At 43.0% G+C, this 27,587-nt stretch overlaps 1 protein-coding gene, 1 non-coding gene and 1 pseudogene across 2 annotated transcripts in view; 2 read left to right on the forward strand and 1 right to left on the reverse strand.

Moving 5' to 3' along the window:
• CKAP5 (cytoskeleton associated protein 5) overlaps positions 1-27,587 on the forward strand; it is an 84,500-nt gene that overhangs the window by 3,309 nt on the left and 53,604 nt on the right. The window contains exons 2-6 of the mRNA XM_008146757.3: positions 17,936-18,029; positions 18,514-18,707; positions 20,165-20,371; positions 26,492-26,663; positions 27,238-27,370. Coding sequence (XP_008144979.2) covers positions 17,973-18,029; positions 18,514-18,707; positions 20,165-20,371; positions 26,492-26,663; positions 27,238-27,370 — 763 coding nt within the window. The 5' untranslated portion in view covers positions 17,936-17,972. The remainder of the gene's footprint in view (positions 1-17,935; positions 18,030-18,513; positions 18,708-20,164; positions 20,372-26,491; positions 26,664-27,237; positions 27,371-27,587) is intronic.
• On the reverse strand, positions 16,430-16,511 carry MIR9198E (microRNA mir-9198e). The gene is given in 1 exon segment (NR_130489.2): positions 16,430-16,511. It is a non-coding gene; the product is annotated as a microRNA mir-9198e (primary transcript).
• On the forward strand, positions 24,365-24,830 carry LOC129151145 (prothymosin alpha-like; annotated as a pseudogene).

Here is a 27,587-nt window from a genome sequence, read left to right on the forward strand (position 1 = left end):
CCAAACCAGCTAGGGTTAAAGTTCATTCTTATGTTGTAAACTACTAAAGGTTTCAACAAATACATAATGTCATTTATCCACTATTAGAATATCATAAGGATAGTTTCACTGTCCTAAAAATTCTCTGTACTTCACCATTTTCCTTTTCTTTCTCCCCTGTCCCAGGACAACCACTGATGACTTATTGTTTCCATAGTTTTTTCCTTTCCAGAATGTCATGTAATTGGGAGTATACAATATGTACTCTTTCAGACTGGCTTCCTACACTTAGCAACATCTCTTTAAGGTTTTTCCATGTCTTTTTGTGGCTTGATAACTCATTCCTTTTAATTGCTGAACTAGAGGCCTGATGCATGAAATTCGTGCAAGAGTAGGCCTACCTTTCCCTGGCTGCCGGCACCGGCTTCCCTCTGGCACCCAGGATCTGGGCTTCCCTCACAGCCTCGGCTTTGTCCAGAAGGACGTCCAGTCTAATTAGCATATTATGTTTTTATTATTATAGATTTATTATAGAAGACTAGAGGCCCGGTGCATGAAATTTGTACACTTGGTGGAGGGGGAGGGTCTCCTCAGCCCAGCCTGTGCCCTCTCACAGTCCGGGAGCCCCATGATCAATCGCCCCAAAGAGGTAGCCTTGCCCACCGTGCCAGAGCTACGGATGGATTGCCCCTGCAGAGGGAGGCCCCACCCACCCACTGCAGCACTGCCAGGTAGCCTGGGCCTCTCTCTTTGGGGCGATGGATCATGGGGCTCTGCCATCAATCACCCCAAACAGGTAGGCCCTGCCCACCCAGCCAGGGCTCTGTGATGGATCGCCCCCACAGTCGGAAGTCCTGCCCATCTGCCACAGCACCGCCATGGGATAGCCTGGGCCTCCCTCTTTGGGGCGATCGTGGAGCCCCCTGATTACCTGCTGGCTGATGGCCTGGGTCTCCCTCTGCAGGGTGATCATGGGGCGATGGCTGGGCCCCCAACCAATCGTATCGCATCCACCTTGACTGGCCTGGTGCCAGTGGGTGTCATAGCATGGTCGTCCGGAAGGTCGTCTGGACAGTCATTTTGCTGTTCGGCCGTTTGGTCGATTTGCATATTACGCTTTTATTATTATAGACTAGTGGCCTGGTGCATGAAATTCGTGCACATTAAAAGGGGATTAATTAGAGGAAATAATTTAATATTGCTATTTGCCCTTTCTCTATAATAGAAGTGTCAGAGATAAAAGAAAATTAGTAAAATGTATATGAAAACCTTCCTCCTATTAGAGTCTGGGGTGCACCACGGGACCCAGAGTCAAGTCCCTGCCCACCCACATGCACCTCAAAATCGCGTGAGACCCAGACCCGGCCGGCCCCTGCCCCCATTGGGCTAGATCCAGACCTGGCCAGTCCCACCCTTGTCAAGCCCCGCCGGGCAGGGGACATAGCCTCAGGTCCCCTGGCCCAGCGTCAGGACGGGGGGCTTGGCCTGAGGCCCCCCAGCCCAGACCAAGGCGGGGGGCGTGCCTTGAGGTCCCCCATCAAGCCCCACCAGGTGGGGGACATGGCCTGAGATTCCCCTGTCAAGCCCCACTGGGTTGGGGGCATGGCCTGAGGTCCCCTGTCAAGCCCCTCCAGGCAGGGGGGCGCAGCCTCAGGTCCCTTGGCCCGGTGCTGGGGCGGGGGTGCAGCCTGAGGTCCCCCAGCCTGGCGCCAAGGTGGGAGGCAGAGCCTGAGGTCCCCTGTCAAGCCCCACCGGGTGGGGGGTGCGGTCTGAGCCAGACAGACAGGGGGGGCACAGCCTCAGGTCCCCTGGCCTGGTGCTGGGGTGGAGGACACGGCCTGAGGTTCCCCGTCAAGCCTCACCAGGCGGGGGTGTGGTCTGAGGTTCCCTGGCCTGGTGCTGGGGTGGGGGGCGCGGCCTGAGTTCCCCCGATCCAGCACTGGGGGTGCACCTTGAGGTCCTCTGTCAAGCCCCACTGGGTGGGGGTCATGGCCTGAGGTCCCCCGTCAAGCCCCGCCAGGCAGGAGGCATGGCCTTAGGTCCCCTGGCCGGGTGCTGGGATGGGGGGCGTGGCCTGAGGTCCGCCGTCAAGACCCACTGGGCAGGGGGTGTGGTCTGAGGTCCCCAGGGCTGGTGCCAGGGTGGGGGGCGCAGCCTGAAGTCCCCCGTCAAGCCCCGCCGGGTGGGGGGCATGGCCTCGGGTCCCCTGGCCTGGCGCCGGGGTGGGGGGCATGGCCTGAGATCCCCTGTCAAACACTGCCGGGTGGGGGATGTGGCCTGAGGTCCCCTGTCAAGCCCTTCCAGGGGCAGGGGAGGGCTAGCCTCAGGTCCCTGCTGATTGCTCGTTAAGGTTCCTTATGGGAACTTGGCCTCAGCTGTGAGTGCAGCCATCTTTGTGATGGAGTGATGGTAAATTAGCATATTCCCTCTTTATTAGATAGGATAATAGTCCATTGTATGGATGTACCACAGTTTGTTTACCATTCACCTATTGAAGAATATCTTGGGCACTTCTAGTTTTTGACAGTTATGAAAAAGCTGCTGTACACATTTGTCTGCAGGTTTTTGTGTGCATATAAATTCATTTGGGTAAATACCTAAGTGTGTGAGTGTGTGATTGCTGTATCATATGGTAAGAGAGAGAGAGAGAGAAGAAACATCAATGATGAGAAAGGACCATTGATCAGCTGCCTCCTACACACCCCACACTGGGGATTGAGCCTGCAACCCGGGCATGTGCCCTGACTAGGAATCGAACCCTGACCTCCTGCTTCAGAAGTCCACGCTCAACCACTGAGCCACGTGGGGTGGGATCTGTTTTTCCACCTTTGTTTATATTAAGTCAAACATCAATTTATACAATTCTCTCCAACTTCCAGAGGAAACTTATATCTCAAACATAAGTCCTTTTTATAATGTACTTTTTACTGAGATCTAACTTTTTCCCCCTGATAACACTTAAGTGTCACAGAAAATATTGTTTTCCATGTTGTTTATTCCTGGGATATGAGAGGCATTCAAAGCATAATTCTGACTCAGTTGAAATGATTAGAAATTTTTGCATAGATATGATGTCAGATAAGCATGGTGACTTTATGTCTCTTCAAGCTTGATTTTTGTTATTTTATTGAGATAAGAAACCTGCTTTTTTAAATAACTTGATTATATTTCTTAGAGGTTTGTTGGTAAAGTAACTTTTAGATTCTTTCTATAAAGGTGAGAAAAAGTTGAGTAGTTTCAAGTATTTTTTTAAATGAAATTCATTTGTTTAATGTGGATGCCATTTTTCTCTTTTCAATAATAAGGTGAAGGTAGCATTTTATTTTTCTGAAAGTCAACTACCAAGAAATAAATCAAAAAAATCTTTTTAGCAGATGTCACAAATTTTTTTTTTTGATTGATTGCTTTTAAGGAGAGAGGAAGGGGAAGAGAGAAAAAGAGAAACATTGATTTGTTGTTCCACTTATTTATGCATTCATTGGTGATTTTTGTATGTGCTCTGACTAGGGATCAAACCTGCAGATTCTCTTCTGTTTTACTCATATGCATAGGTAATATTTAGTAAGTCATTTTCTGAACAGTTTCCATTTTGCCTTGTTAGGAGAATATTACTACCTTAATTTGTTGAATTATGAAGTTTTTACATGTCCAGTTGTCTCTTCATGCTATAGTAAAGAAAAGAAGCAATAACCAAAATAAGATGAGCTATGTGTAGACTTTGATATTCAGTAAGAGATCTAAGAGTTATTCAGAAATAGTCTGTGCATTTATGACAAAAGATAGAAGCCCCCATTATAATAATCTTGAGTTCTGATATCAGAGACTGGGCTGTACAATCAGTGGATTTTTTTCCTCTCTGAATTTTTTATTCAGTAATAAGCACTGTATTGGATATTATTCATTTGTGTATATGCACTATACTATGCTTATTGAGATTATCTGTATTCCTATGTCAAAGAAAGTGTTGGTCATACCTTTTATGATACTTATTCAGTATTCATTTTGTATCATACTCTGAAAGAAAAGCATGAGTAAGATACATTCCAGCCCTTGCCCTTGAGGTGTTCACAAAGTAATGGAAATAGTGTGAAAAACTTAATGGGGATGTAATGAAGTAATATCTTAATTACCTAACTCAAAAGTATGGTTTACTTAGCCTTGAAGTCTCTAAGACCATCTAAATAAGGGTAACCTAGGTCTGCTCCCTAGTAGAGCTTCATGCCTATCCTTTGGAATCTAAAATTTCCACTTGTACCCCTATTTGGGATGGAAGATGTTAGGGCACTTACTAATTGTCTTTAGTTTCATTAACTTGAGTCCTAGACTGGTCTGGTGGTGATTTAAGGCTTTAGTAAGGGGTGTTTACACACACACACACACACACACACACACACACACACACACACCAGTCAGATAGCGCTCATTTGTTTAGAGCATCACCTAATACAACAAGGTTCCAGACACAAGGTTGTGGGTTCTATCCAGGTTCAGGGCACATACGAGAATCATAAGTGGATGGAACTGCAAGTCGATGTCTCTTTCTCTCTCTCTCTCTCTCTCTCTCTCTCTCTCTCTCTCCCTCTCTCCCCCCCCCCCTCCCCCCCCCTTCTAAAAATCAATAAATTAATTTTAAGAACACAAATATCTTTCTTGACATATGAAGGAAATACAAAATACAGTCAAACATTGTAAGCTGAGATTGAGGAAAAATTACTCCTATGAAAAGAAAAATTAAAACTCATTGATAACCTACGGAGAGCTCAGAAGCCACTACTTAACTCCCTGAAATATTACTAATCCAGTTTCTCCTTCAATTTTCTCAGGAATTCTTCATATTAAATTAGATGAATGAACAATTGTATTTGCATGCAAGGTATATATTTTTTTAATTTCAGAGCGAGGAAGGGGGAGAGAGAAACATTGATCAATTGCTCAATCGAAACCCCCCCCCCCACCACCACCTTTTGGTGCACTGGAATGATGCTCCAACCAACTGAGCCACACAGGCCAGGACCATGCAAGACTTCATAGACTTGTAGTGAATTGTTGGCCAGTTTTTTAAAGAATACATTTAACTCACAAGAAGAGTGCTATTTTTCTATTTCTCCTGCTATTACCTTCCATGATATTTTATATCATTGTCTGGGATTCCTCGGATTGTAGAGAAGGAAGTCAGTGAAAGGATGACTGAAGCAGCACAGGCTGCCAGAAATCTTTCCTGGGCCTTTGAGTTGCCATTTGAAGAACACTGACTGCTCAAGTTAATGAAGTAAGCAGATTACATAATGGGGGCTATATATTTATACATCCTGATGCTTGGGCTATCTCCTACAGTTTTTTTCACTCCTGGAGCGGGATTAGGATTGTGATACTAGGAACTGATCATCGCCTTTGTTTCTGGAACATTACTTGTGTTGCCACCGAAAAGGAGGTCTTCCCAATTGTGCTGGACGCCTCCTGGTTGGTCCTTAATTTGCCTCTTGCCTTAGAAACCCTGTGGGCGAAGAGAGGCGGTCCCTTTAAGCAGTTAGCGTTTGCGGGGCGGGGTCCGGGAAGGGGCGGACACTCTGACAGCGCGCTCTGGTGGGCCCCGCCCCTGGAGGAGGTGTTGCCCAGCGGGCCAGCCGCACCAATGCCGCCGCCTGCCCAGTATTCCTGCTGATTCTGCTGGAACATTAGGGCCCTGACCTCTCCCTGCCTGGGGAGCGTAAGTGTCAAACTGCGGTGAGGGTCTAGCATCCCTTACCCATGCCGGAAGCCCTGGTGGACAGAACAGGGGACTTTTCTGGCCTATCAGAGGCTGAGGCGGTGAAAGAGCGTAAACAATGCCAGCTTCAGTGAGCTAAAACCTGGGGTATCTGCTTTACTTCTGGGTGGCGACAGCGGCCCTAGAGTCCTTGTTCGGATGTGCAGTGATTGAGTGGTGCCCACAACCTGGCTTTGCCTCCCCTGGTTCCTACCTAGAGTGAGGAGAGGATTGCTTTTACCCGAGTCCAACCTTGTCGAGCTGGATGGGTACAACTGAATCCAGTGCCTTTGGGCCTTGGATGCTTACCCAGGATTTGGAGACCCGAGTAGCTTCGGGATGAGTAAGCGTTAGGTTTACACCTACCTTGGTACAATTGAGCAGTAACTCGCAAAGTTGACCCAGTTCACAGCCAGGTTTAGATTTCAGCCTCCCCAGAGGCCTGTGTTGTTGTCAGGTCCACCTTTTGGAGACATTAACAGTGATCATCTGTTTAGGGAGAGTCCAGTTAACTTTCTTTTCTGCTGATTCGTAGCACGGTGTGAAAGAGATAACTCTTTACCCTTCCTTCTCTCTGAAGGAATTTATGGGGAGCCACCATCCCAGGACTAGAACAGCAAGCACACCCAAGTTTGTTCAGAAAACCCGCTTAGAGAAGCCATTTAGATTTCTGGCCCCTAATAATGCAGAATACTCCAGCAAGAGGATAATACTTGTCCTTGTTAATGGGAATTACCTGGAGGTAGTGATGTTTTTTAAATTAAAGGAAAGTCTTGCTATTTTGTTACTGGCTACTTAGAGATTTTGTTTGGCTTGGCCAAATAATAAAAAGCTTAAATTTTTATGCCAGTTACATAATTGTTATGCTTCTTTAATCCAGTTGTTTATTCCTAGACATGGTTTGAGTAAAGATTCCTGGGCATCTTTGTGTATTCTGTTTTGTCCTTGTTTTTGGAACTATTTTCTTTTTTGCAGTGAGACTATCATCATACCTCATTGGTCATTCAAAAGGGTTGATTTTTGAGTGGGCAAAAATTTTCCTTAAACTTCTCTCTGACTCAGTCTGTGCTTCTGCAGTAGCCAGAAGTGAGAGTCTAGGAATGGTAATCAGATCCAAATTTCTTGTATTGTAATAGTGAAGAGCTTTTGTAGGTCAGGGACTTGGAAAATAGCCATAAAATAGTTTTGCTGCTATAAGCTTCTTCCCAGGTAGAAAGCTAAAACAATTTATTTAGTAGCTGTATAATTATTCTTATAGACTGTCAAGATACAGGAAAGGACAAGATCCTTGGGTGGTGGGGAAGAGTAGTGGACTGAGAGATAGACATAGGTGCTAGACCCAGCTCTAACATTACTCATGACTTAATCTCTCTGCACTTTACTTTAAGGTGATTGATGCATCAGAAAATTCATAAATTTCTTGAGTCTATATGTTATGATAGTATATAATGCATGTTTAATAGGCAATTTGTTATTTAATTGAGTACAAAACTGAAAAATCAGACATTTTGAAATTTATTCTAAGTTCTGTCTTTATGTATGATCTTAGAAACATTTCTTAACCACTGGTCTAAAAATAAACAATTACAACTGAAATTTTTTCAGCAGTAGTGTGGACTATATAGTATTTTAGCTCTGGATACATCAATGGTATAAGATTATAATATTTCTGTAGAACACTTATTTTATAGCTGGCCTTGTTACCTTTGCCTCTGTTTTAAGTTAGAGTAGAACCTGAGAGCTCTGAATAGTTTGAAGTTTCTGAATATTTGTAGTATGGACTAAATTGAATGAATCATAGCAAGCATTTTACATATGTGTGTGTGTGTGTGTGTGTGTGTGTGTGTGTGTGTGTATACACACACTAGAGGCCTGGTGCATGAAATTCGTGCATGGTGGGGAGGGGTCCCCTCAGCCCAGCCTGGACCCTCTCCAATCTGGGACCCCTCAAGGGATGTCTGACTGCAGGTTTCAGCTGAAACCGGCAGTTGGACATTCCTCTCACAATCCAGGACCGCTGGCTCCCAACTGCTCACCTGCCTGCCAGCCTGATCACCCCTAACCGCCTCTGCCTGATTGCCCTTAACTGCCCACCCTGCCAGCCTGGTCACCCCCAATTGCCCCCTTCCGCTGCCCTGGTTGCCCCCAACTGCCCCCTCCCACTGGCCTGGTCTCCCCTCACTGCCACCATCTGTTGGCTTGGTCACCTCTAACTGCCCCTGCTGCTGGCCTGGGTGCCCCTCACTGCCCCCCCACCCCCACCGACCTAGTTGCCCCTCACTGTCCCCCCCTGCCGGACTGGTTGTCCCTCACTGTCCCCCTCTGCTGGCCTGGTCGCCCCTCACTGCCCCCCCAACCAGCCTGGTCGCCCCCAACTGCCCCCCCCCCCGCCGGCCTGGTTGCCCCCAACTGCCCCCCCTGCTGGCCTGATTGCTCCTCACTGCCCCCCTCTGCCAGCCTGGTCACCCCTCATTGCCCCCCCTGCTGGCCTGGTCGCCCCATGCAGCCTGCTGGTCAATTGTTTGGTCGTCCCTTGCTAACCCCCTGCTGGCCTGGTCGCCCCACGCAGCCTGCTGGTCAGTTGTTTGGTCGTCCCTCGCTAACCCCCCTGCCATCCTGGTTGCCCCACACAGCCTGCTGTTTGGTTGTTACTGTGAGGGCGTCGTGACCAATTTGCATATTACCCTTTTATTAGTATATATACATATCCTATCTAATAAAAGAGTAATATGCAAATTGACTGTCACTCCAACACAAGATGGCCACACCCATGTGGTCAAAGATGGCTGCTACTTGCATGTGGACACAGATGGCTGCCACAAGATGGCCGGCAGGGGAGGGCAGTTGTGAGCGATCAGGCCAGCAGAGGAGGGCAGTTGTGAGGGTTCAGGCCTTCAGGAGAGGGCAGTTAGGGGTGACCAGGCCTTCAGGGGAGGGCAGTGGGGGCGATCAGACCTGCAGGAGAGGGCAGTTAGGGGTGACCAGGCTGGCAGAGGAGGGCAGTTGGGGGTGACCAGGCCTTCAGGGGAGGACAATTGGGGGGGACAAGGCCTTCAGGGGAGGGCAGTTAGGGGTGACCAGGCCAGCAGAGGAGGGCAGTTGGGGGCGATCAGGCCTGCAGGAGAGGGCAGTTAGGGGAGACCGGGCCGGCAGGGGAGGGCAGTTGGGGGCGATCAGGCCTGCAGGAGAGGGCAGTTAGGGGAGACCGGGCCGGCAGGGGAGGACAGTTGGGGGTGACCAAGCCTGCAGGGGAGGACAATTGGGAGGGACAAGGCCTGCAGGGGAGGGCAGTTAGGGGTGACCAGGCCTGCAGGGGAGGGCAGTTGGGGGCAACCAGGCCTGCAGGGGAGGGCAGTTGGGGGCAACCAGGCCCTCAGGGGAGGGCAGTTGGGGGAGACTGGGCCAACAGGGGAGGGCAATTAGGGGCAATAGGGCCAGCAGGGGAGCAGTTAGGCGTCAATCAGGCTGGCAGGAGAGTGATTAGGGGGTGATCAGGGTGGCACGCAGAAGCAGTTAGGGGCAATCAGGCAGGCAGGCAGGCGAGCAGTTGGGAGGGGTCCCAGATTGGAGAGGGTGCAGGCTGGGGTGAGGGACACACACACACACACACACACACACACACCTGTGCACGAATTTCGCGCTCTGGGCCTCTAGCATATATATATGCTAGAGGCCCAGAGCACGACATTCATGTTCTGGAGGGGGGGAGGGTACCTCGCAGTCCAGGACCCCTCAGGGCATGTCCGTCTGCCGGCTTAGGCCCACTCCCCGCTGAAGGCTGGTGAGTGCGAGTGAGGGGGACTGCCTAAGCTGGCAGTTGAACATCCCCCAAGGGGTCCTTATCACTGCTGTGGAGGCAGGAGAAGCTCCCGCCACCACCGCTGTGCTCACCAGCCGTGAACCCAGCTTCTGGCTGAGCGGCACTCCCTCTGACCACCAGGGGGCAGCTCCTGCGTTGCGCGTCTGCCCCCTGGTGGTCAGTGCGCATCAAAGCAACTGGTCGTTCCACCGTTTTGCATATTGGGATTTTATTATATAGGATATATATATATTAGTTCAAGTTAATTTTATTAATGGTTCTCTTTGTTGGCAATTTTATTCATTCTTAAAGCATCAAACCTTGCTTTGTAACTAAAACTTGGTTTTCTGTGTCTATGTTCATAAAATCCAGATCCCTCTGTTCATTCTGGTGCCACATTTCTAACCACTTGAAGTTCATATTGCTCAAGTATAAAATGAAACCTTTATTATTTATTTTATGCTTTTGTTAATCTCAAAGAAAGGTTATCCTTTACAACTGGTAGAGTGAGCTCTCAATGAAATAACAGTTGGAGGCAGGGTTGGACAGCTTGGGTAATCCCAAATTAGAATTAACTGTGGTCATTCCTCTCTTAACCAAGCACAGGTAACAGTGTTTTAAGGCACAATTGGGTTGTTAGGCTTGATTATTAGGCAGCTGCTGATTAGAGATGATTCCCTTTTACCAACTAACTGCATTTTAAATATCTCTAAATTAAAATGTGTCCTTTTTGGAGGCAAATAGACTTGTCTTTTATACTTTCATTTGCTCTTTATATTTTCATTGAGTTAGGTAATCACCAAAATAAATCTTATTATTTATAAAATATGAATAGTTTTCACTGTACATGAGCTAGAAACCAGATGCAGATAAGCTGTAGGAATTTCACCAAACTAGGAATCAAGAAATCTCTTGTAGTCCAGCCAGTGTGGTAAACCAATCTCCTACTTAAGTGACTACTGCACACATCTACACTTGTCTGGCATGCATCTCAAACTCAGTGTGTCCAAAACTCATCTTTATCCATCTCTTCTACCCATTCTGCATTTACTCAGTAAGGACATTCTTTGACATTCCTTATATCTCTAAAATTCATCCACTCTTTTCCATCTGCATTACTACTACCCTTAGGTCCAAGCTACCATCATTTTTAATTTAGACTATAGCCTTCTAACTTATTTCCCTCCGTTGTTACTGCCTTCCAAGCTATTCTTTTTTTCTTCTTCTTCTTCATTGCTTTCAGAGAGGAAAGGAGAAAGAGAGAGAGATAGAAACATCAGTGATGAGAGACAATCATTGATCAGCTGCCTCCTGCACACCCCCCTACAGGCATTGAGCCACAACCCTGGCATGTGCCCTTGGCCGGAATCGAACCCAGGACCCTTCAGTCTATAGGCTGACGCTCTATCCACTGAGCCAAACCGGCTAGGGCCCCAAGCTATTCTTTACATTGCTTTCACATTTGCATTACATGGTCTTCAAAAAATGCAAGTTTGATAGTATATGTAATTTTTTCTACTTAATAATCCTTCAAAGTCTCCTTTTACCTTTGGGATATAGTCCAAATTCTGTAACATTGTTAATAAGACCCTCTACGTTGTGATCTTTACTTTCCAGCCTGACTCTGCACCCCTTACTTTCCTTGTTGCATTTTTATACATTACCTTCACTTGTTTCAGTTTCTCAGACCACCATAATAAAATAAATTAGTATAGGTGCTATGTCTATTTTTAAACTCTTGTCTCCATTTCTGTACTAATCTCTGAATAAGTTTGTGAACCAGCACAAGTCTTCTGACCACACTATGAGTAGTTCTGAATGGTACTACAACCACATGGATGGTTTTTACAAATGAAATTTAAAAACATTTTTTTATTTATTGAATTGAGAGAGAGAGAGGAAAGGAGGCGGGGGGCGGGGAGAGAGAGAGATTTGTTGTTTCACTTATTTATGCTTTCATTGGTTGATTCTTGTAAGTACCCTGACGGGGTCAAACCTGAAGCCTTTGCATATTGAGACAACATCTACCCAACTGAGCTACCCAGCCAGGGCTACAAATGAAATTTTGAATGAAAAAAGCAAGTTATTGAGGATTACAAATGGTATAACATGTATCTAAAGCGCAAAATCAAGTGCAGTTACTTTTGTTATTTAGGGATATGTACCTGTGACTATGGCATAGAACTAAAAAATCTTTAAAAAAAGTGCTTCTGTGGGCAGAAGGGTAGAGTAGGAGAGAAATGTACAGGTGCACTAATATTGGTAGTGTTCTCATTTTCAGATTGGGTGGTAGGGCAATTTTATTATAATGCTTCATAACTCGTTGTTTATATAAAAACTAGTAGCCCTGCACACTAATCCGTGAGCCAGTAGGTCGCTGCCGCCCTCCTGTAGCTCCCCCTTCCCTTCTCTCCCCTCCCCCCCTCATAGCTTGCTACCCTGCCCCCTGCTGTAGCTCTCTGCGCCCCGATGGTAGTTCGCTGCTCCACCCTCCTGCAGATCCGTGATCTGGTCGTTACTCAGTGGGTCGTTAAGCCTCACAGCATAACGGATAATTAGCATAGTCCTCTCTTATTATATAGGATTAAAGTCTAAATTAATTTTATAATTAACAAAATTGTGGGAGGGAATTAGTAGAGAAGTGCTTTTTTCCTTAGTATATCAATCATGGAAGAAGACAAAGACAGAGCAAGAGTCCTTGTCACATGCATACACAAATACTGTATTCATTGATGTCAATGTCTGGGGAGGTTTAGGTATGAAGCAAGCCTTTCTTTTTAATAGAAAGATCATAAATACCAACTTTTAAAAACTCAGACTATAACATATTAGAAGCCATTTCAGAAAGAATAATAAAATGGCATCTAAATTTTCTACAAGGCACTTAAGTTGGATAACCTGTTTCTTCATGTTTCCAAAAGTAACCAATAGGGAAAAAAAGATAAGTGTTGTAGTAAACTTATAGAATACCAACAACCGAATATTCTCATTCTCTTGGTTGTTCACATTCTCTTGGTTGGAAAATGTTTTAAAAGATTCATGGAGTGTTTTCCTTTGAAAATGAGATGGGAAAGATTGCTTTTGCAGCTCAAACTTGTGCCAAAAAGTAATGTTAGAGGTTTCAACCCAGGCTGCACATTAGAATCACCTTGGGACTTAAAAAAATAATTTATTGAAGTGAAATTCACATAATATAAAACTTAAGCATTGTAACATGAACAATTCAAATGGCATTTTGTACATTTACAATATTATGCAACCACCATCTTTATCTAGTTCCAAAACATTTTCATCACTCTACAGTAAAACTCCTTATCCATTAAGCAGTTTCTGCCCAATTCCCTCTCTCCCCAATCCCTGGCAACCACCATTCTGTGTTCTGTCTCTATAGATTAATCTATTATAATTCTAGATATCTATAATAATAAAAGTGTAATATGCTAATTAGACCAGACGTCCTTCCAGATGAAGCTGGGGCTGCGAGGGAAGCCCCGGTGCCTGCCAGTGGCCAGAGGGAAGCTGGGTCCCGGGTGCTGGCGATCAAAGGGAAGCCTAGGTCCTGGGTGCCAGAGGTAAGCCGGTGCTGGCAGCCAGGGGAAGGAAGGCCTACTCCTGCACAAATTTCACGCATCGGGTCTCTAGTTTGCATATAATGGAATCATACAATATGGGACCTTTTGTGTTTGGCTTCTTTCACTTAGCATCATATTTGTAAAGCTCATCTAGTTGTAGCATGTATCAGTACTTTACTTCATTCCCTTTTATGGCCAAGTTATAGTCCATTGTATGTACATACCACAATTTGTTTATTCCATCCATTGATGAACCGGAATGTTCATCAATGGATGGAATAGCTATTGTGAATAGTGATGCTATGGACATGCATGTATGTGTACCTGTTGGAGTACCTGTTTTCTGTTCTTTTGGGTATAAAACTAGGATAGGATGCCCTGGATGGTGTTTCTCGGTGGTTAGAGCATTGGTGACTCAGTGGTTAGAACCCACCCATGTACCAAAGGGTTGTAGGTTCGTTTCCCTGTCAAGGGTACATACCTGGGTTGCAGGGTTCATTCCTGGCCCCAGGAGGGTACATAGGGGAGGCAACCAATCAATGTGGTTCTCTCAAATCAATGTTTCTCTCTCTCTCTCTCTCTCTCTCTCCTCCCTCCCTCCCTCTCACCCACCAACCCCCTATATATTCTTTATATTATTCTTAACTCCCTTCCCTCTACTTTTTCTGGTGAGGATTAACAACAATAACAAAAAAGACTGTTCCTTCACTATAGAGTTTGAGAAGCACTACATAGTTCATTCATTTTTGTTGCTGTATAATATTACACTGAGTGAATATACCACCATTTATTCATTATTTTTTATGAACTTGTGAAGTGTTGGAAACTTTTGACTTTCACAAACAACAGTGTTTTGAATAGCCTTGTATAGGTCTTCCAGTGCAGTTGGCATCAATGTCTAAGGTAAATACCTAGGAATGGAGTTGCTGGATAGTAAGGTATGTGCATCTTCAACTTAAATAATGCCATACTGTTTGCCAAACTGATGTACTATTTTATCTCCTGCCATTTCTGTATTAGAGTTTTTGTTCTCTATTAAGGTTTAACTTCTTCTCTAAAATTTGCTGCTGTTGTTTCACACGGTCCTGGGGATTTTAGAGGGAGTTCTTAATGAAAGTTCCACTTACTCTAATAAACTTTTACAATTTAGTCTTTGAGTATTTAACTTTCCCTAGAATATTTCCTACATTTTCACGGAGGAAATAAGTTGTAAAGGAAGAGGCATAAACTTTGAATCTCAATGTGATCTCACAGCCTACCAATTTTATTGTTTCTGGCAGGTTACTTAATCTTTGTAAGCCTAGTGTGTAAAGTGGGCAGAATATCTTTCTTTCATGTAGTTGTTCTAAGTACAAAGTGGATCAACATGTTTAACAAGTACTTTACACAATGCCTGATTCATAGTAGACATTATCAAGGTATATATTCTTTTTTGTTTTTAAATGATGTATTTTATGTCAGACCAGGACTGGGGATGGAGAGGAGACATAAGCAGAATCCCTTCTATCCTATATAATAAAAGGCTAATACAGGCAGTCCTCAGGTTATGTTGGACTCGACGTACGTTGTTTCGTGGTTACGTCGCCATCTCCCATTTATTTTTTTAAAAAAGTTCAATCATTTTGACGTATGTACATATGTGCTTTATGTTTTTTATTATTTATTTACCACAAGTAGATGTCAGGAATTGTTATCTTTCTTTTAAATTTTTTTTACTGTTTCACTTCATTACTGCTGTGTATGTGCTCCATGTGAGTGAAGTAGGTGCTTATGTAGGTGGGTTCCGACTTAAGGCGAAAATCGCTCTGCGTCACACCATAGGAACGGATCTCCGATGTAACCCGAGGACCTACTGTATGCAAATTGTCTGTTTGACCAGGAGTTCAACTGGGAGTTTGACCAGGGGGCAGGGCCAGCCCTCCAACTGCCTGCAGTCCCTCCCACCGGCCGGCCCATCTTGATGGGCCCCAATTGGGGCTGGCCAGCTGGACCCCACCCATGCACGAATTTGTGCACCAGGCCTCTAGTGTTATCTATATATGTAAAAGTCTAAGCAACTGAATGACCAGTTGACTGGTCACTATGACGCACACTGACCACCAGGGGGCAGATTCTCAACACAGGAGCTGCCCCTGGTGGTCATTGCACTCCCATAGTGGGAGCGCCGCTCAGCTGACTGATGGTCATCAGACACAGGGCTTATAGCCGGCAAGCGCCACTTCAGGGGCGCAAGCCTCTCCTGATAGGGACTGATGGGCGCGAGCCCAGGGCAGATGCAGCGGGCCCGATATGAGTGGGAGCGGCGTGGTGCCTGGCCCGGACTTGGGCTCCTCCCCAGCTGCCTGCCGCTTTGCGCACTACATCCCTTGGGGATGTCAGACTGCCAGTTTTGGCCCAATCCCACAGGCCGGCCTGCAGCGATCAGGCTGAAACTGGCAGTTTGACACCCCCCTGAGGTGTCCCGGATTGCAAGAGGCCATAGGCCAGGCTCAGGGACCCCACCAGTGCACGAATCTGTGCACCGGGCCTCTAGTTTATAATATTAAAAAATGGGAAACAATTTAAATTCCAACAATAGGATTGATAAAAATGGAGTGATAAACATCCTGTTCTCAAATATGAGAGAATGTTTGTGACTGTATAAAAAAAGATTGCATCCAGCCATTGTGGCTCAGTTGGTTGAGCATTGTCCCATGTACCAGGAGGTTGCTGGTTCAATTCCCAGTCAGGGCACATGCAGGATTGTAGGCTCCATCCCCAGTAGGGAGTATGCAGGGGCAGCAGATTGATGTTTCTTTCTCATCCATGTTTCTGTTTCTCTCCCTCTCACTTTCTCTCTCTAAAATCAATAAAAACATTTTCAAAAATCTTTATTGTTGAGAGTATTACAGATGTCCCCCATATTCCCCCCCTTGCCCCCTTCCACCCAGTTTCCACCCCGCCCAAGGCCTTCACCACCTGTTATCTGTGTCCATGGGTAATGCATATATGCATATAAGACCTTTGGTTAATCTCTTCACACATCCTAAAAACATTAGCAAAGAAACAAAAAACTCAAAATTATTTTAATGAAGAAGCTAAAAAATGTTTTTAAAAAATAAAAAAATTGCAGGAGGATTATCCCTCTTTTTTTAATGTATTTTATATACTGTACTAGGGGCCCAGTGCACAAATTCGTGCACCTTGGAAGGAACTGTGAGCCGAGAGGCTGCGGTGGGCACAGGGGCAGGTCTCAGCCCATCCTTAGCGCCCCTGCCCAGCCCCTCCCACCACGGCCCCCTGTCCCCTCTCTGTGGGCAACCCCGCTCCTGCCACCGCAGCTCCCACCGCTGACAGCGCCTGCCCTGCTCGCACCCACTGACAACACAAAGTGATTGGGGCTAGCGCCAGCAGCGGGTGCAAGCAGCAGCTGCTGCCCCGATTGCCCCTCAGGAGTAGGGGGAAGTGGTGAAGCCCTCAGGGGTGATCAGGGCCTGCAGCCATAGCTTGCACCCACTGACAGCGCCAAGTGGCGGCTCCAGCTGCGGTGGGTGTGAGTGGGGCCAGCGCTGGCAGTGAGTGTGAGTGAGGCCGGCGCTGGCAGCAGGTGCAAGTGCTAGGCGGGACCGTGGCACACAGGAGCAAAGAATTTTCAGTAACCACCAAAGGCTCACACCTATGACAGCAACCAGCGCCCTGCCTTGGTCTGGCACCCCCGCTCACCTGCTCCACCATCCTGCCATGGCCGATGCCCACCATGTTCCACGCTCTGCTGCCTGCTGCCGACACCCACCATTTTCCACACGCGCCCCCTGGTGGTCAGCGCACATCATAGTGACCAGTTGTTCCGCCGTTCGGTCTGTTTGCATATTAGGGTTTTATAGATATGCATTGAAAAAAGTCTGGAAGGACTCAAGTGTACACACACTTTAGTGTTCATCAAAGTGGTGAAATTACGTTTTAATACTTTTCTTCTTTAATATTTCCTGTACTTTCCAGATTTTCTGCAGTTAGCATAAATGACTTTTATAAACAGAAATAAATGTTATCTAAATAAATAGCATAAAGTTATTAAATAAATATGTTGACTATAAACCTCTCTAAAAATTATTTAAATATAAAGTTTATAAAGGAATAGTTTATTCAGGGATTTAATTTTTTACTAGTTTACATAAACATTGACTAAAGTCATATTTGCCATAATTAGATAGAGAGCTGGGTAGCATTGAGATTTTTCCATATTGATTACTTTCTATAAGGAATTTTAGGTTAACAATTGAAAGTATGACATTCTTTGAAACTCTTGCCCTTTATTAAAAATTGATTTGAGAGAGAAAGAGGGGAAGGTGAAAGAGAGGGAAGGGGTGGGGAGAGAGAAACAGCCATTTGTTGTTCCATTTATTAATGCATTCATTGGTTGCTTCTGTGTGTGCCCTGACCAGGGATCAAACCCACAACCTTGGCATATCGAGATGAGGCTCCAACCAACTGAGCTACCTGACTTGACCTGGCCAGGGCCATCTTATCTTGTCCTTTTAAGAGGCCAAGTAGCTCAGCTCTTCTGTTTTATTTTATCTTTGTCATGTATCTAAGAAGTTCTCATTGGAAAAATATTTAAGCTCCTTTTTTTTTTAAAACAGGTATCTGTCCTTTCTAGATTTATTTAGATTTTTTTATTGACTTTTCTGTGTGTTTACTTTTAAAATGCTCTATTAATGTAATTAAATGGGTATATAAACAAAGAATGGGTTTTAAATTTTATTGGTGCATCATGATAAAATAAAAATCTGAGAAAAAATCATTTGTCTTAAGAGACTGCTGGATGCTAGAATTAATAGGTATCTATTTTTATTTGACCAGGAATTACTCTTAATTCTAAGGAGAAACTGGAAGCACAATGGGAGATGACAGTGAGTGGTTGAAACTGCCAGTTGATCAGAAATGTGAACACAAGGTGAGACTTTTCTGGAACTCAAATTTCAATATATTGGCTTGTTTTGTCTGCAGTTATACCGTGTAGTGTAGTAAACACCTGCCCAGTGATTACACAGTACAACTGAAAACAACGTACTTTTGGAGATTGGGCAGTTTCAGCAGGATGATTCATGTTTGAACTATCACATTTTTAATGCCATGTTCTAAAGAAGTAATAATACTTGAATACTTTGTATCCAATTGAAATACATTTATAATGGCCTGTTATGAATTTTAGATGACCCTAGTAGAATGTCATAAATACTAAATATTTACAAGAAAAAGTTTATTAGCTAATTTTTTAAAAAAAGTATCTGAATTTCCTTAACTCCTTTTTTGTTTCCACTCATGGGGTCTTTTGTTTAGATTACCTGGTATAGGGTAGTTATTTTTCCCTTCCCCTTAACAATAAGTAATAATACTATTATTAAGTTTTGTTTTTCAAAATACAACGTTTGTTTTAGCTGTGGAAAGCAAGGTTAAATGGATATGAAGAGGCCCTGAAGATCTTCCAGAAAATAAGAGATGAAAAGAGCCCAGAATGGTCCAAATTTTTAGGATTGATCAAGAAATTTGTGACTGATTCCAATGCAGTGGTTCAGTTGAAAGGATTAGAAGCTGCACTTGTTTATGTCGAAAATGCCCATGTAGCAGGAAAGTAAGTAGTTTCTTTTCAACTGTTCTGTTAAAAAACCCTATCTGGTGCTACCTGGATTAATCTATATATATTTATGGATCACTGTTCTTAGTTATTAGCACTTTTAGAATATATTCATTTTCTTACTTTCATAGTTCCTTGATACTTGTGGGGCTTTTGGTGTTTTGTTTTGTTTTCAGTCTTTATTTGTTCTCAGAAGTACCTGAGTTCTCTAAAGGGGAACAAATTAGAAATCAGATCTTGAATTTCTACCTTAAGTTTTGATGAACAAGTAATGGTTTCTCCTTTTGAACTTTCATAAGGGAAAATGCTCTAGACTAAGAAGGAAAATCTTCAGTAACTTTTAGAAGAAACTGAGAGGTTATTAGCAAAGGAATGATCAGAATTTCACTGAAAATATTTGGGCATTACAGAAAACTTTTTCTAAGATCCCAGCTAGGTGGGATCTTAGAATCACATCTTTCTTCCTGTGGCCATTAGGCATTTTATCTCTTAGGAGAGGCAATGCTAACTAAACGACCTCTGTGACTCTCAGCCTGTTTGACTTGAGCCATAGCTCAATTGATAGATGTTTCTAGTGACTCGTCTCTCCCATACCTCTTAAACCTGATTTTTCTAACTCTAATCTTTATGTTATTGAAAGGAGCCCCCCACCCCCCTACACACACACACATACACCCACAAATGGGGCCATTGACTTAATTGCACAAGAAATATATACTTGACTTACTTCAAAGATTATACTAATAAAAACAATCATAATTTGAGTTTGTTAACATCACCAAGTTTTTCAAGTCATTCCTTTTTTAATTTCATTTTTCTTCTGATACCAGAAACTTTTTTGACAAGTGCTACATGTAATTCCAACCCATTCAATTCCTCCAATTTCCAATAGTACAAGTTTTATTTAATTTAGAAGAGACTCAAAGCAGTAAAGTTACTGTAGTCTTACCAAGGAGTTGGGAGCAGCCTTTTATTACTAAAGGTGTATATCCATTCCTTCTGTGAAGAAATTCCTTTAAGGAGTGTTTAAAATTATTATTTTTTTAAATTTCACAAAATCGAGAACTTGATAATCCTATTTTTATATAATATATCTGTGTGTGTATAGAAAGATCTGGAAGTTGTGGAATTTCAAGGGATTTTTGTTTTCTTGTTTGAATTTTTACATTTATAAACAGTCTATGGTTCTGTGTTATTGTCTGGTATGAATGTCTTAAACCTTTGCACTTTACTCTTGTGTAATAGAACCTTGAGACTAAATGTTCAATCCTAGTTTTTTAATATTTTCAAACATAAATTTAAAAATTAGAGACTCGTTTAAGCATTTTAAAAAGTAACTGTGTATCCCCCTCTCCCCCTCTCCACACACACACTGCCTTACATGACCTTTTCTAGCTCTTCCTACTGAAGTGTGTTTTTGTGTGTGTGGTTGTTGTTTATAATCTATATTACAGAACTACAGGAGAAGTTGTATCGGGTGTTGTAAGTAAAGTGTTCAACCAACCCAAAGCCAAAGCCAAGGAGCTAGGGATCGAGATTTGTCTGATGTACATAGAGATTGAGAAAGGAGAGACTGTGCAAGAAGAGCTCCTAAAAGGCCTGGACAATAAGAACCCCAAGATTATAGTGGCCTGTATAGAGACACTGAGGAAAGCCTTAAGGTAAGACCTTTTCTTTTTGCATTAGTTCTATTAACTAGAGTGTCTCAGTTGAGTTTGGGTTCCTGTTTTAAACAGAAATGAAAACTTCTAGACTTGACTTGGCATGCCATACCAATCAGGAAAGTGACTTGGAAAAGCTGAACTCATTCCTCGAGTGTGGCACTTTGTATTCAATAATTTTAGCCTTCAAGGGTGTTGCATAATTATTTTATTTAAATTCATTCCCTCCCTCCCTCCCTCCCTCCCTCCCTCCCTTCCTTCCTTTCTTCCTTCCTTCCTTCCTTCGTAGGGGACTTTATTTTTTGTGGGTTTGTTTTGTTTTGTTTTTAATTCTTACCCGAGGATATTTTTCCATTGATGTTAGAGAGAGGGAAAGACAGAGAAAAATATCGATGTGAGAGAAACACATCTATTGGTTGCCTCCTACATACGCCCTGACCAGGGCCTGGGCCAGGGAGGAGTATGCAACCAAGGTATGTACCCTTGACTGGAATCGAACTCGGGACCCTTTGGTCCACAGGCCGATGCTCTATCCACTGAGCCAAACCAGCTAGGGCTTAAATTTCTTTCTAATGAAGATGAACAGGGAATATTTCTGACCTGTTTTTAGATAATGAATTGGCCTTTTTGTTGAAAAGCACTCCTCAGGGTATTTAAGCAGCTCTTTCTCTGACATAAATTTATATCCTTTAAGTGTTTGCTATCCACAGTTTGTTGACTAAACACCTTTATTTAGGTGCCTTTTTATAAAATAGAAGCAAATGCTATATGCCTTTAAACAGACGTACAGCAATAGCAAATAGAAAATAACTTTTACTCTTGTGTAATAAGTTATTTTCAGCCCTAGAATTTGGCAGTGAAGTTTTTCATGAATAAGTGGTTGTAATTTGCTGTGGAAATCTGAATTAGACAAACTATTAGTTTGTTATGATTTGGCAGTTCTTATCTGATATCCTGTCTCCCAAACCATCCACATGAGATACTTTAGAACAGCGGTCGCCAACCAGTGGTGTCTGCGAGATCCGAAAGGTTGGTGACCACTGCTTTAGAAAACAGCTCTGCTGAAACCCTAAATATGTGACCTACGGAAGTGAAGATCATCTCAACTCTCTTATGATTTTATATATGACCTACTTCTTGGAGAAAATGCTTCCTTTGGTGTTTATCTTACATGAAAGTATCAAACTTTTTAAATTTTGTTAAACTATCTTCAATTTCTATCTTAAACTTTTAAGTTGTCCTTCATTTTGGTTCATAATGTTCTTTTATAAAATTTGACTTTCACTTATATTCTTGTGAAATAAATGTTTTCTCATGTCTAGCCTATTATTATAGTACTAGAGGCCCGGTGCACAGATTCGTGCACATTGAAAGGAAATTAGTTAGAAGATGGCCGGCGGGGCAGAACTAGGCGAGATAGGCCAGACACGCCCTGAAGCCAACCTCCCATGGTCCCTCCCCAGCCGGCCGCACCTGGGGCAGCGCCGGGGCTCGAAGGGTGTCTGTGGAGTGAGCGGGGTCCCTCCAGCAGGTGGGGTCCCTCGTCCTGGCCTATGGGGATCGGGCCGAAACCAGCAGTCCAACATCCCCTGAGGGGTCCTGGAATGCGAGAGTGCACTCTGCAAAGTTGCTGTCGCTCGGCAGCTCCTGCGTTGAGCATCTCTGCCCCCTGGTGGTCAGTGCATGTCATACCTACTCGGCGGTCAGCCAATCGCTTAGCTTTTTATATATATAGACTAGAGGCCTGGTGCATGAAATTCGTGCACGGGGGTGTGTGCCCCTCAGCCCAGCCTGCACCCTCTCCAATCTGGGATCCCTCTCACAATCCAGGACTGCTGGTTCCCAACTGCTCGCCTGCCTGCCTACCTGATTGCCCCTAACCGCTTCTGCCTGCCAGCCTGATCATCCCCTAACCACTCCCCTGCCATCCTGATTGCCCTTAACTGCCCTCCCCTGCAGGCCTGGTCCCCCCCCCAACTGCTCTCCCCTGCAGGCCCGGTCGCCCCCAACTTCCCTCCTCTGCTGGCCTGGTCACCCCTAACTGCCCTCCCCTGCAGGCTTGATCGCCCCCAACTGCCCTCCCTTGCAGGCCTGATCGCCCACAACTGCCCTCCCTTGCAGGCCTGGTCCCTCCCAACTTCCCTCTCCTGCTGGTCATCTTGTGGCAGCCATCTTTGACCACATGGGGGCAGCCATCTTGTGTGTTGGAGTGATGGTCAATTTGCATATTACTCTTTTATTAAATAGGATTGAGGCCTGGTGCACAGGTGGAGGCCGGCTGGTTTGCCCTGAAGGGTGTCCCGGATCAGGGTGGGGGTTCCCTTGGAGCGTGGGGCAGCCTGGGTGAGGGGCCTGTGGTGGTTTTCAGGCCAGCCATGCCCCCCGGCGATCCAAGTGGAGGCCCTGGTATCTGGGATTTATTTATTTTCTATAATTGAAACTTTGTAGCCTTGAGCGGAGGCCAGGGCTGGCGGGAAGCTTGGCTTCCTCCATCGCTGGGGGCAACCCAAGCCTCCTTGCTCCAGCTCTGTAGCCGTCGCCATATTTGCTGGGTTAATTTGCATACTTGCTCCTGATTGGCTGGTGGGCATGGCGGAGGTATAGTCAATTTGCATTTTTCTCTTTTATTTGATAGGCTAGTAGGCATGTATTTTTATGAATAGTAAATAGTATGTGGTTCTCATCTTAGAAATTTAGTGAATTGACTTGATTATCAAAACTGTGCTTGTATCAGTAGATCTGTTCTGTCCTTAGTATTGGATCTATAATAAAATATATATTATACTATCATCTTCTACCTTTTAATTAGAAGTTTTTAATCTGGAATGCTGTAAACTCTGGTTACTTCATTTTAAGCTGACTAGGAGAATAAGGGTAGAAAAAGAACAAGTTAGACATATCTTCTTACATCTTTCTTATAGATGTTATTTAGTCCCATTTCTGTATGGTTCTTTATTTGTCCTAAAGCATCTCAGAATCTATAAGTGGAACTAGACAGTTCTCTTAGACCTTCAAGAACCTTGAGACCAATGTTCAATCTTAGATTCCAGACCTTCCTTAAGCTATCTGTTAGTGATAGTTTCAGGAGACCAAATATTGTTCTGTGGCCCCTAAAACAGGCTTCTAGAACCCTTTTGTTTTTTCTGTAGTAATGTGTTTAGTACCAAAATTTATTTTTTAAGGTATTTTCCATCTAGACCTGCTCCAAATTTTGTTTGTTTGTTTTGGTTTTGTTTTGTTTTTTATCTTTCAGAAGCAGGCAAGGATAGTGAAACAAAAAATCAGGTGAAACAGTAATAATGTAAAGAAAAATTAAGAATCCCAAATGTTAGATTCTTCAGGCACCATGTTGAGTATCCCTAAAAAGAATGATTTATTATCATCATAGGCAACTAGTTTAGTTTCATGTTAAGATATCTATATTTCAACTATTTTTACAATCAGGTGTCTTGTTAAATATCACTTTCTAGAGAGAGTATTTTCACAGTCTCCTTTTTTGGCCTATTGGAATATGTCAGTAGCTATTACTGGAAAAATGTTGTTGTATTTATACATTTGAGATAAATGTATGTGTACCCATTAGATCATAGATGAATAATATATATGGGTCTTACTAGAGAATTTCAGTGTTCTTTTATAACTAAATTCCTCTTGCTCCAGAATGTTATTCAGAAATGTTAATAGTAAATCAGAAAGCTAAATTTGGCAAGTTGGGAACTTAAAAATATAATATGTGACAGATATATAAGGTTAAAGTGGCCGAAACCGGTTTGGCTCTGCCAAAACCGGTTTGGCTGTGTAGATAGAGCATCGGTCTGCGGACTGAAAGGTCACAGGTTCAATTCCGGTCAAGGGCATGTACATTGGTTGCGGGCACATCCCCGGTAGGGGGCGTGCAGGGGGCAGCTGGTCGATGTTTCTAGCTTTCTATCCCTCTCCCTTCCTCTCTGTAAAAAAAGCAATAAAATATATATATTAAAAAAATAAAAAAAATAAAGTGTTACCTTTCCTCTGGCTGCTCTGAAAAGCCATCTTTGCATTGTTCCTGTGGCCGCCTCTCCCTTGGCTGTAGCCACCTCTGCCCCACGCCTCCTCTGCCACTGCGGACTCCAGCAGCTTTTTCGCCAGAGTCCTTTTTAAAAAATCCACTGCGGATCACCGGCATGCCCCACCATGTCAGATGTGGCCATGGACACCAGCTCTGACATCACCGCCAAGGGCTAAAAGGAGAAAGAAGTTGTGGAGGAGGCAGAGAATGGAAGAGACACACCTGCTAATGGGAATGCTATGAGAAAATGAGGAGCAGGAGGTGAGGAAGAGCAGGAGGAAGGTGATAGGGACGAGGAAGATGGAGATGAAGTTGAGGAGACTGAGGCAGCTACTAGCAAACAGGCAGCTGAAAATGATGAGGATGACGATGTTGACACCAAGAAGCAGAAGACTTTCGAGGATGGCTAAACAGCAAAAAAGGAAAAGATAAAATTTTTCCCCAAAAAAGGCCACTGTGACCTATTCACCCCCCACTTCCCATCTCAGAATCTAAACCTGATCACCTGCAGAGTCACAGATGACATGTGCTCTTCGTCACCCAAAGAACCAAAACTTCTAAGGCCCTGCATTTTTTCTTCAAAGTACTTTTAAAAGGAAAATTTGTTGGTATTTTTTATTTACATTTTATATTTTTGTACATATTGTTAGGAGTTAACCATTTTTAATGACCTTGTGATGACCAAACCAGCCTTTGGAACATTCTCCATCCTATTTCTGACTTTATTTGTGGAGTGACCATGTTCATTATAATCCCAAAGGAGAAAAAAAACCTTGTAAAAAACAAAAACAAAAATCTTATTCTGAGCATTCCAGTAACTTTCTGTGTATGCACTTGGCTGTACTATAAGTAGTTGGGTTTATATGAAATGGTTAAAAGGGCCCAAAATTAAAGGTTTCTTTTTTTTTCTTTTTTTGGCTAGAAAGTTGCTATTTGTTTATTTGGCCTTTTTTATGTATGTGAAACAGTGTTATACAACAATAAACTGGAATTTTATTTTGCTGGAAAAAATAATTAAGTAGATAAATAAATAATTGTGTTACCTTTCTTAAAGAAGTCAGAATACAACTATTTTTCCCATGGAAAACTAAAGCAAAAAGGTTTAACCTTTTGCACTCGGATGTCGAGTGCAAATTACTCTTTGAATGTATCAATAATTTGAAATATAAAAAAATCCAAATAAATAAGTTTGTATGAAAAGAAACTCCAGTTTTTTATTCTACTGCCTCACTTTGTAAAATCTGGGGTATTTAAAAAATTAAATCCCGAGTAGAATAAAATAATCAAGAAAAAAGCAAGCGAGTGCAAAGGGTTAAGTTGCCTGGAGTTACAATGTGATAGCTTTAAAATCAGGAATGAAACCACATACTGCCAGGATTAGTTATCTATTGAGTTGAGCGAACCACCTTAATTGTAAGAACTATTAAAAAAGAAAAGAAAAGAAAAAAGAAAAGAAAGCAGATTTTACTCATCTAAATATTTATAAACGTATTTGTTTATATTTTTATGCTTTTATATGTATATGCATGTATATTTAAGATATTACAAAAGTGTTGGTCCTTTAAGGACTTGAATTATTCCTACTGTAGTTATCTAGAAAGTTAGTTTTAAAATGGTAATATTGACTTGGCCAGTGTGGCTCAGTTGGTTGGGCGTTGTCCCATGCACCAAAAGGTTTCTGGTTCCTGGTTGGATTCCTGGTCAGGGCACATGCCCGGGTTGCAGGCTCAATCCCTGATAGGGGGGTGCACAGGAGGCAGCCAATTGATGTTCTGCTTTCACATAGATGTTTCTCTTTCTCCCTCTCCTCTCCCTTCCTCTCTCTCTAAAAATCAATAAAAATATTAAAAATAAATAAATAATATAGTAATATTATTTTGGACCCAAGACATTAAATAGTATTCTTGGAATAATGACATATAAACATAGATGTGGTTATGAATTCCCTTCTTTTCTGCTTAAAACTCAACTTATATAATTCTATAATATATAGGTATGTTTGTGTGAATGAAAGCTAACACTTTACCCAAGCAAGCATGTTGACAATTGTTTTTCCAATATTTTACTTCTAGTGAATTTGGTTCCAAAATCATCTTGCTTAAGCCAATTATCAAAGTGTTGCCAAAACTCTTCGAATCTCGAGACAAGGGTGTGCGAGATGAAGCCAAACTAATTGCTGTGGAGATTTACAGATGGATTCGGGATGTTCTGAGACCCCCATTACAAAATATAAACTCTGTCCAGGTGAGGCACAAAGTTTTTGCATAAGGTTAATATATGAAGATATTTCCTTCTTATTGTTGTTGATATTCTATCCTTACAAATAATTATTTTTTTAAATCAGTTGGTTCTTCTGAGCATAGCCAACTGTCTCTATTGTTACTTTGTCCTCTCAAGTTAAATACCATGCATTTGGTGATTCCTGTATGTTAGTCTTGAATCTGTAGCAGTTTAAAAGATCCCTTTATAATGCTATTGGTAGCAGGATTTAATATCTGTTTAGACAAAAGTAATTGCTTTTTTATTATAATTTATTATAAACTTTATCTGATACAAATATATCTGAATTCATGAACTAATAACGGTGTCCAAAAAAATGGATTTTCTTTTTTCTGTGTGCTTAGCCATACATCTTCAGTGTAGTAAATATAAGTCAGTTTTTCTTATGCTACAAAATGTACACAATTTAAATTTATCTTGTCCCTTTAGAGCCATATAAATAAGAAATTAAGTTCTTACATAAGTAAATATAAGTAAGTATGTTATCTAATGGTAGAGATGTAGACAATGTTTTTAAAATATTTTATTATATTTATAGTTGAAAGAACTAGAAGAAGAATGGGTCAAACTGCCAACAGGTGCTCCTAAACCAACTCGGTTTCTGCGTTCCCAGCAAGAATTACAAGCGAAATTGGAACAGCAACAGTCTGCTGGTGGAGATGCTGAGGGAGGTAAGCCCATTTTAAACACTGGTCTCTATGAAAATGGGCAAGAACAGGCCTTACCACAAGAACCTATGTTCACTAGGCATGTTTTGTAGGACTGCCATTTAATAAAATATAAGTTGCATATAGTACTAATAATTCTGTATCAAGATTTCATCAGAGGTGTGAAAGGACTGATAACAGAAATAAAATCATTTCATCCATTTTTGTTGTTTTTCTCCTG

The sequence above is a fragment of the Eptesicus fuscus genome, chromosome 13, assembly GCF_027574615.1.
Source record: "Eptesicus fuscus isolate TK198812 chromosome 13, DD_ASM_mEF_20220401, whole genome shotgun sequence".
Taxonomy (NCBI): domain Eukaryota; kingdom Metazoa; phylum Chordata; class Mammalia; order Chiroptera; family Vespertilionidae; genus Eptesicus; species Eptesicus fuscus.